We start from the raw sequence: 9,946 nt of genomic DNA, 5'->3' as shown, positions 1-9,946 counted from the left end.
TTTCCCTCCCCTCACCCTCAACCAGTTGTGGTGGATGGCTGCCCCTCCCGAGCCTTGTTGTGCCTGAGGTTTCTTCCTGTTTGATGGGAGTTTTTCCTTCCCACTGTCCCCAAGTGCTTAAAAGGGGGGTCCTATTATTGTAGGGTCTTTACCCTACAATGTAAAGCACCTTAAGGTGATTGTTGTTGTGATTTGGCGCTAACAATAAATATGAGGTGCTAACTCTGCAGGCTAATGTTGTAAGTACAAAGAAATTTAAAGCATTTCATTTCAATTAAAATATGACTGAAGTGCCGATTTTTAGCTTTAATTTTGAGGCTCTACAAATATTCTGCTTTGACAAAAGTAATTGAACAAACTAATATAACTTTAAACTTAAGGACTATTTTTAGTACTTGATGAAAATTGTTTGCAGTCAATGAAGTCCTGAAGTCTACAACTCATGGACATCACCGAATGCTGCGTGTCCTCCCTCTAAGTCCTCTGCTGCAGCCACCTTCAGTTGCTTGCTTGCTTGTCTCTTTGTCATCAGTTTTGTCTTACCAAACTCCAAAGCATGCTCTTTTGCATTGAAATCAAACTCTTGGGTTGCTTTTGCAGTTTGCTTTGGGTCATTATTCATTAGCACCTATCAATTATGGAGTATTTAGCTGAATCTGAGCAGAGCACAGTGCTGCACACTTCACAAATCATCCTTCTACTCCTATCAGCAGTCACACCATCAACACCAGAGACCAGGTTCAATTAGCAGACATGCTAAGCTGTTCCTTATCTTCTTCATACTTTTCTCTTCCCATATTTTAGTGCACATTCATTTTTGGAGCTCACATTGCCAGTTCCACTGAACAGTCTCCAATTTCAATTTCAGCACTTGGTATCAGCTCCACATCTCTTGCTTGAAACATTTGTCATGAAATAACATGAGAACACGCCTCATCTGCACATCAAAACTATGTCTGAGACTCTGAAAATGAGGACGTTTGTAGAAAAATGGTTGCAATTCCAAACCCTTTAATGCGAAATATTTGCATTAAAGCTGCAAGTCTGCACTTCAATTACATCTGGACTGTTTGATTTAAACTACTATACGACTAATATTATAGATATTAGGGCGTAGAATTTAAAGAAAAATGCATAAATCTGCTTCATGTGGTCTCATTAATAATTTGATACCTCTGTATATTTGAGAAAATAAGACATTTGATTACAACAGTTTTGTTTTTTTTCCAAGGGTAGCTGCACAGGCAGAGACTACCCTCACTGACCCTCACTAACCTCTGATGCAAACCCAGTCATTTTGTTTTATAAACAGGCCCCAAATATGAAAGAAACGTCTCAGTTCAGAAAACAGCTTCAAGGGTTACTCCGAGTAGGCCTTCAGGGGGTAAAGAAAGCTGTAAGTACAGAGCTGCAGTGGTGACAATGAATAAACTTTTCAAAATCACACAACTTCACTGATTGTGGCACCCTCTACTGGCTCATTCCTACCTAGTGATGGAGCTACACAATCAGTCTGATTTTAAAAAGTACTAAAAGCTTAAAAAAAAAAAAAAAGAGTCGAGACAGGTTCAGGACAGAGAAGTATATTTTAGCTAAGATTGAGTAACAATACAGCCTTCACATAAGGCTCAGAAGCATAGAGTATAATATGTATGCATAAATATGCATTCAAAACCACAAACCAAATAAATAAATAAATAATAAATACTTACAAATAAATAACAAGCATTTCGTGGAATATACAGTACATCAGTTGAAATGTTTTGAGTATTGTCAAGAAGCAGTACCTTATGAAGTCATGGAACAGGGGAATGGATATTCTGTGTTCAACATGCCCATGGCTCTCCAGATGCTTTGGCACACACTTCCCTGTCTTTGATGGTTTTTAAGCTGTCTGAGTTTTTTGTTTTTTCCTGTTTTGTTTCCTTGACCCATTTCCAGAAAAGTGTAGCTACTTAAAACAAACATGAAATCATACAAAACAAGCTTGTTTGTTCGAAGAAGGTTCATAGAACCAGTGGCTCAAATGATTGGAACATTTCATACAGGGCTGAAAGGCTTAACTCACAGACTTAACAGCAAAAAAAAAAGTAACAAATGTGCTTCCTTGTCTTTGTTGTTCCCCTTCAAACTTTGACATTACGAGACCCCCTAACAGAGCTAGAAACACTCAAACATCACAGATCCCTTTGTGAAATATTCCTGCAAAGTAATTGGTGCTGTTGTACAACACCAAACAATTAAAAGTAACCATCTTATATGTAAAAATAATAATAATAATAATAATAATAATAATAGTGATGAAAAGGAATCTACACAATCTTTATCTACACTGAAACGAGGACCACTGTGGAAATATCTGAGGGTAGTTTGCGTTCACTAAGCTGTAAGACTGTGAAATCTTTCCGTCTTAACGTCGAACTGTCAAAAATGTCGGATGCAGAAGTCGGACAAAGCCTAAGAAAATAAATAAACACTGACCTAATACTGACATGGAATGACTTTTTCTTCTTTTTTTAAAACATCTGCTATGTACAACCATCACATTTTTCTGTCCGAGGGAAAGCCTCTTCCTTCTTTCTTGAGAGTAAAAAATAATAATATTTTAAAAAACTAAAACATAAAGAAACAGCAAAGAATCAGGGGGAGGGGAGCAGGAGGGAGGGATAAGGCAGCAGAATACAGTCGTATGAGATTATCTCCGTTCTAAAGATGAGTCAGTCTGCAGGTCGGTTACATTTTTGTTAGAGTGACAGTGACTACATAGAGGATACAGATAATAAACACTAACAAGTCAAAATACTGTTTAGCTGGGATTTTTTTTTCTTTTTTGAAGGTCTTCTTCATTACTAAACTGAATTAGGCCTTCCATCTACAGCGAACATACTAACATACAATATAATACATTCCTATTTTCCTGCTCTTCCAGGAGGCAGAGAGGACTGAATTTGATCTACGTGAGGGGAAACGGCCACCTATGCTTGCTGTACATCCAGGCAACTTCCTCTCTAGTCAGTGCATGTTCCTGTCTGTCACAGTGCCCGAAGACCTCTTAAATACTGAGCGTGCCAACACTTCCTTTATGTTTCCTACAAACTAAGAGGCTGAAGTACTTGAAGGCTAGCCGCTGAAGCGTTTAACTGTTTTGCTGGCTACAAGCACTTCAGCACAATCTGAGGCCACCGTCTCAGCTCGTTTCAAGTCTCGCTTTCCTCCTTGCAGCGTTCCTTCCTTTACATACTCATTGGTACATTCGCCTTCTTTCCCTCCCCCGCCCCCAGCCTCCCCTCCACACCGCTCCTCTCAGTGCGTGGCCAGCTCGGGCTCTGTGGGGAGCGTGCTGTAGCCGTTGGCGGGCTGGGGCAGAGCGTTGCCATCCCTCTGGAGCTCCTTAGCGGCGGCGGCGGTCGGGTGCGGCCTCTGCGAGCGGGAGGTGCCCGTGAACAGTCGCAGGGCGCCTCTGCAAATGAGGGAGAACCAGTAGAGCTGGGGCGCCATAAGCAGAGCAGCGCCGAGGTTACAGTGCCAGGGCACCGTCAGCGGAACCATGTGGAAGGGAATGGATGCGTACCTGGACCCAAAACGGGGAGGAGACAAAAAAAATTGCAGGGTTGTAAAACGTGCGCTCACAAACCTTTCTAGTGGCTGTGCAAGTCACTGACCCGAGTTCAGCCAGACAGCAGAACAGAGACGGAAAGAAAGACATACCTTCCGTAGACGTAGTAGAGGTAAGGGAAGAGTAGGACTCGACAGATGAAAAAAGTGATCAGCATAAGAGCCCCATTCACTTTGTGCAGGAGAGTGTGCTGCTGTTTGTACTGAGAGCGGGAATAAAAAGAGAGAGGGAGAAAGAAAAGCAAGCGGTACAGTTTGGTGAAAGCCACCGATGTTAATCTTTGACTGTAATACTGTTAATTCTAATATTGTTATATTTGTTAATGCTATCTAAACAAGACGAGGTGGAAAGCACAGTGTAATGCTCCTGGCTGGACACTGGTTGGTTCCTACAGGAAAGGTGGGAGGGCAGGGAGATGCTGCAGCAGCCCTTTTTTACACCCTCATTAGCTTAAAGCTTTATCTTGAACCTGTTTTCGTGAGATAACACAGAGCACAAACACACATCTGCCTAAGAGGTTTTTCCTCGTGCCCATTCACTAATCTCACATGCTAGAATTACATGGCATCCCACCAATAAGAACCCTTTTGTATTACATAGGTTTTTTTTTTTTATTTATTTCTTTAAGCAGGGAGGTCTAAGGACACAGCTTTTGCTGTTTATCAAACTGCCATGTGCACTGTGAATGGGAGAGCCAGGGTGCTAAGTGATAAAGGGTAGAAGGACATGCAGATAGTGTATCTGCTGAACATCCAGTGTAAATCTAGGGGCTATGTTCAGAGACAAACAGCTGTGGGAGCCTCACTTTGGAGTACAAGCAGACACTGAAACACACAGACCTAAAAACAAATACAGGGGGGACGTGCAACTCCAGCAGCGGACTGTGTTACCAATTAAAGACTGATGTTTCTGACAGAGCTGTTCATGTAAGACGCAGCTGACAGGAGCCGCTGGGCATGAACAAGCTGCATGCTGGGAATGGCTGGAAATATACTCTCCGATGAATTAAAAAAGGGAGAAGGGAAAAAAAAAAAAAAAACAGTAGAGAGTGCAGGAGAACTTTAGTGTGACACATGCACATGCAAAAAAAATTAAAATAAAAATGCACTTCAGTCTTCCTACAGGCTGAACTCAGATGCTTACCTGGATGAGTATTTTTCCTAAGCAGACAGACGGAGTGCTGAGCTCAGCCATGAACATTATGCCCTGGAAATAATCGCCCTTTCCTTGTCGCCAAAACTAGGGAGAGAGGGAAAAGAAGGCTGATTATTTGTCTAGACCGCTTTGTTCCTTTGTGGACTTGTTAGTACATCTGCAATAAAAATACCCCTTCTCTGGAAGTGAACGTTTAGCTAGTCAACTGAAATAGTTTGAAGACTTAATCGCTACTCTGTCAGACAAATGTGGACGGCTTTTTAATGCCTCTAGAAGCTGAACAGTGAACACGCTGCAGAACAGTGAATAACTTTAAATCTATTAAAACAAGGGCATAGTTTTAAAACCTGGAAAAAACTTACTGCTTAGTTTAGTTTGTTTATAAATGAGAGAAGAAGAATCAGAGAATTATCAGGTTCTTATTTGGCACTGGGCTATTTTTCCTTGACTTAACAGTACATTAAATACAATATACACCATATAAATTGCTTTATGAGACAATCATTATTAAATTGGACTTTTATATCCTTTTTGTGCTACACAGTAAGTTTTGCTTTGGGAATAAAACGTGAAACACTTCTGCCACAAGTACACTGCACCTTTTCACAAGACTAAAATACCTGAGTGTGGGTAGATAATTCACTGCTATACTTTTCTTGCTTTGCTCAGATCCGTGCTCAACAGAAAGAGCAATGTATGACAGTTACCACAGAGACGGGGAAGCAGACGGTGACCATGACAACATGGTGCAGCACCATGAGGAACTCGCGACGCAAGTAGCTGGTCAGCGCCGAGCTCATGTGCTGGGGTGCCGCTGAGGCCTCCTCGTGCCCTTTGACCCGGAGCTTGTACCAGTAGCACATGAACATGGCGTAGATGTCGTACACAAAGTAGGGAACGGCGAACATGATGTAACTGCTCGTGAGCCAGTGCCTGGAAGCATAACAGGAGGGGGACAGCTTCACTAACAGTCAGAACACAACTTCATTAATACTGCGCTTGCCTGCCAAGTTGGAGCTAAGTACAATTAGCTATATAAACTATGACAACCCTTAATAAAACAAAGCTTGCCCCCTCTGCAATGAAAAAACTAACTGGAAAAACCCACCTAAAACATACAGATGAGAACAAAATTATTAGGCCCTCCCCCCTGTGACATTTAAAGTTTTTGTCAAAATTTTCGGCAAGGATTTGAGCTGTCACTTGAAAAAAGTATTATGTCAAAAACAAAAGAAAAACAAATGCTGATTCTCACAAAGCATGAGATGGATTGTAGTGTCAAAGAAGACAACCACTGGAACCCTGCACTGTGCGGTTCATATCAAGAAAAACTACATTTCTGCAGAAGAGAATCGTTCAAGCCAGATTGAAGTATGTTAATGATGACCTGGCACATCTTTGGCTCAGATGAGACAAAACTAGAGCTCTTTGGCCAGAGAAATGCTGCTTTTGTTCAGAGAAAGAAGGGAGGGGCATTCACCCCAAAGAACACAATCCATACATTGAAAAGTGGTGGAGGGAGTATTATGTTGTGGGGCTCCTTCTGTGCATCTGGAACTGAGGATGTCCTTGAGGTGGAAGGAATCATAAAGGCGATATTTGATATCTGATGAATGATATGGGAAGATTTTGAAATAAAACTTCAAGCATTCAACAGTAAAACTAGGTCTGGGTCGTCCCTTTGTCGTCCAACATGACAACAACCAAAAACATATATCGCCCCGGTAAAGAACTAAGTGACCGCTGCTGACTGGCTTGCACAGAGCCATTACTTTAATCCCACTAAAGATCTGTAGGGCAAACTGAACACCAAGGTCCATGCTATAAGACCTTGCATCTGGAGGGGCTTGAGAGTTTCGCCAAAGAACAACTGCCTGGGATTTACACGAGACATGTGCAAGAAGAAACAACGGCACGCTGTTATCCAGCAAAAAGGATACAGTATTGGCTTTTAGCAACAAAGTGAAAAGTGAAATCATTTAAGCATCCAAAGTAAAACTAGGATGTTTGGAAAAGCTGTGTTAAAAATTCCTTGTCCTGTTTGAGAACACTTGGAAAACACTTAAAAAAAATTTTTTTTAAAGGGCATTTCAATAGAGGGATTAATAACTCTGTCCCTCATCTGTATGTAGAACATGAAAACCAGAGAGCCTATACATAGTCCAGACACAGACCTGGAAATGACCAATCATGATATCAAAGCCTGATCAAATGTGACAGAATATATTCCAGAAATGTATTCATAGACTTACTGGTCCTCAATGATGTCTTCACAGGAAGAGGCAATGATGTAGCCTGCTGAGGAAGCCATGACTGCCTGAATTGAGGACACCAACCTGAAATGACAAGCATTCACTGTCTAGTTAACACATGTTAAAAATGTGCAAAATAACACAGCTCAAAGTACCTGTAAAAACATAATAGCTTCCACATTAATCTGACACACTTGTTACGCAAAAAAATAAATAAAAAAAATAAGAGGTTTAGTCTAAAACAACCTTGATCGCACTGCAGTAAAAGCACCACTTTGCTATAATTTTAGAGGGCATGCTGTTGGCATAAAAGGTAAACAGAGTGAGGGTCGAGTTTCTAGATGGCATTTCTACATCTACTGCAAATAAGACAACACAGCAATTCAAAAGCATTTCAGAGGGGCTAACCTAGCTGATACAATCACTGCGTCCCCTTCGCTCCATCTCAGTCCTGGAATGGTCTTCAGGCATTGTTTGGACAGCAGGAAAAGGCCTGGAAAGAAAATAGAGCCAGCAGCTAGGATGGCCAGCATGTTCCCTGGCGATCTGTCGTTGAGGCAAAAAGTTCAGCAGGCAATCTGGTCCTTGAGATCCGTCGCTCTTTCACCTCTCTGAAAAACACGAGACATGACAGAGTGAATGAGGGCTCATACTGAGCGCACTATAATTCCCTGGTGTAAGCATGTCGCAAATACTATTCTAGACTACCATTGGTGGGAATAGATTTTTCTACTGAAAGGCCAAAGAAGAGCTAAGATTCAGGTAAGGGAAGGGTGCACTGCACTGAATGCTGAGAGACTACACGGGGATAGGATGTCAGTGAGCAGACGCCTTTGTGCAACATGCCGTTTTACCTATATGCATTTATATGCATATATATATACACCTATACATATAAAAGCATGTGGTTTTACTATGCGGTTTTTACAGTTTGCACATAGTCGAGGAGCTGACTCATTAAAAGTTGAAGTCCATTAGCAAAATACGCATTGCGCTATTTTTAAAATCCCAAACGTCGAAAATATTGACATTGCATGTAATGCTACTGCTGCTCAAAGCTTCTGGCAGCACTGCTAGCCGAGGTTAACCTGTCTGGATAACCAGATACAGGTTACGCTTTTGATTCACATACAAATAAGCTATGCTGACAACATTGGCGACCCAGCCTAGTCTAGTCAGTTAACCTTTAATTTTTAAATTGGCCCAAGCTCTGACGGGATGCAGACTCAAGGAGCCCACGTGTCAAATTTACTTGTTCCTGAGCAAACGCTAACTTACGTTTTCTCTTCAAATTTAACAGCTAGTTAAGCTAACTAGCGGCAGAGTGGCAAGGCGAGTTAGCGGGATTTGCCGTTTTCTTCTCCCAAGTCCTAATAAGATAAAAACTGGGTCAGCCAGTATGCATGTATGCTCAGTGTACAAAACGATATAGCCAACATTATATGCCATCCCGCGGCAGGCAACAGCAACTGTCTGCACCCCTCAACCGCCCGCTAACAATGAGTACAAACGCTAGCTAGCGCTAGCTGTGGTACTTTAGTCACCACTGGCTTGGCAACCGACACCATCCATCAATCCACAACAACAGTTAGAGAGATACTAGCACCTCCACATAAATACTAATCGTCAACTGTGTCCCCGTCTGTGTTTTCTCGCTAATTCATGGGCAAGACACGGTGGCGTTAAACTGTTTCGTTAGCTTGTTATTTGTTTGTAGCAGTAGCAGCGCAGCTAACAGACCCCGTTAAGCGCTAACCGTGGCTAGCGGATTGGAGTTTACACATGTCTAGAATAGAGGAAGAAATTGTTATGCAACATTTACACGGCGACTCTGCAGAGTCCAGTCAGCGGCCAGTCGAAAGTCGTGTCCTGTTGAAAGCGTTTAGAGGTATCCCGGGGGTCTCCGCCTCGATGATCCGCATGTTTATGTGACCACTTCAATGTTGAAGGGTAGCAGCAGCGAGCTAGCGCTAGCGTGCCTCAACTTAGATCAAAATCTGTATGAGGGCAGCTCACCGAGGGCATCGGTGGGAAGCATGCGACAGAAATAGCAGTATCTAATTAAACAGATGACAAAAGACAATGGCGCAGTCGGGTACAGGTGTCAGAGTGACTGTAGCTGGTCCAGTCGCTATGTCATCTCCTCTGTCTCGCCACAGCAGAGCAGAGATGCCGCTGCCTCCTCTCCTCTCTCAGCCTCCCAGATGCAACGTTGACTCAACACTGTTGGACTGCTGCGCCAGCTACTTTCCTACAGGTCCGGGCGGCAGCATCTCATGTCATGACGAGAAATTTGCACCAGTCACAGCACCGCATTTTGCAAATTGTTGTTTTCTGTGCACTGAAACGCTGAATGGATCCCACGTAGGGAAGCAATCTATTTCAGCTCGATTTTTAGTTTGCAAATATTAACTCTGCTTCTTTCAAAATCACAGACGTTTTAATCTGTTTATATAGAACACTGAAAATGTGCACAAAGAATAAAGCCCCATTCTCTGTGGTACAGGCTACATCTTTGAACCGTAGAGTCATTGTTTATAAGTGAACAGCAACAGCCAATAAATGTATCTCTTATCAGCCCTCAGCTGCACATAATCAGACATGCCTAGTGTCTTTACAGGGTCACGGCCCTGCCTGGCAGACCTTGCCAGGGAAGCTTGCAGATAACGGGACAATTAATGCTACTTTGTTCAGGCTTGGCAGTGATATCCATGTCTAACACTACTCAGTTGGTGCTGGGTAGCAAATGTGTATATGTATGTGCAACACATGCACATGCCAGCTGTCGGTGTAAAACGCAAACATAAGCCAAGGTGAAATTCAAAAGCAATCTGCCATGAAGGTTATAAACATGAGTGACCTTCCTAACTAGGCTCGTGAAATTACTCTTTATATTTTGTGGTTTATTACAGATTTGTAAAGA

The 9,946-nt window shown here is 42.3% G+C and overlaps 1 protein-coding gene across 3 annotated transcripts; it reads right to left on the bottom strand.

Annotated features, from left to right (window-relative positions):
• Positions 1-1,567: 1,567 nt before the first annotated feature.
• tlcd3bb (TLC domain containing 3Bb) lies at positions 1,568-9,399 on the bottom strand. Of its 3 annotated transcripts, none has more exons than XM_005749256.2 (7): positions 8,846-9,399; positions 7,432-7,634; positions 7,024-7,107; positions 5,479-5,704; positions 4,760-4,855; positions 3,709-3,818; positions 1,568-3,571 (listed from the first exon to the last, which is right to left on the bottom strand). In XM_005749256.2, the coding sequence occupies exons 2-7, from the start codon at positions 7,554-7,556 to the stop codon at positions 3,304-3,306; spliced, it is 909 nt and encodes a 302-aa protein (XP_005749313.1). In that variant the 5' UTR covers positions 7,557-7,634; positions 8,846-9,399; the 3' UTR covers positions 1,568-3,303. The 3 variants fall into 3 exon arrangements, with proteins under 3 accessions (XP_005749313.1, XP_005749315.1, XP_005749314.1); XM_005749258.2 differs by having other exon boundaries at positions 9,040-9,399; XM_005749257.1 differs by lacking the exon at positions 8,846-9,399 and adding an exon at positions 8,302-8,807.
• Between the last annotated feature and the right edge of the window lie 547 nt (positions 9,400-9,946).

Source organism: Pundamilia nyererei, unplaced genomic scaffold (genome assembly GCF_000239375.1).
Source record: "Pundamilia nyererei isolate P.nyererei 1_Seehausen unplaced genomic scaffold, PunNye1.0 scaffold00240, whole genome shotgun sequence".
Classification (NCBI taxonomy): domain Eukaryota; kingdom Metazoa; phylum Chordata; class Actinopteri; order Cichliformes; family Cichlidae; genus Pundamilia; species Pundamilia nyererei.
The sequence above is the reverse complement of the archived record's forward strand: the minus strand, read 5'-3'. Positions and strand labels throughout refer to the sequence as shown.

What these genes read in the sequence shown, in the direction of transcription:
- tlcd3bb (XM_005749256.2), bottom strand. Translation starts at nt 7,556, where the DNA reads ATGCTGGCCATCCTAGCTGCTGGCTCTATTTTCTTTCCAGGCCTTTTC. An exon ending in TCTGCTTCCCCGTCTCTGTG is followed by an intron (nt 4,856 to 5,478) that starts GTAACTGTCATA and finishes CTCTCTCCCTAG; the next exon opens with TTTTGGCGACAAGGAAAGGG. An exon ending in CTCTACTACGTCTACGGAAG is followed by an intron (nt 3,572 to 3,708) that starts GTATGTCTTTCT and finishes TTTTGGGTCCAG; the next exon opens with GTACGCATCCATTCCCTTCC.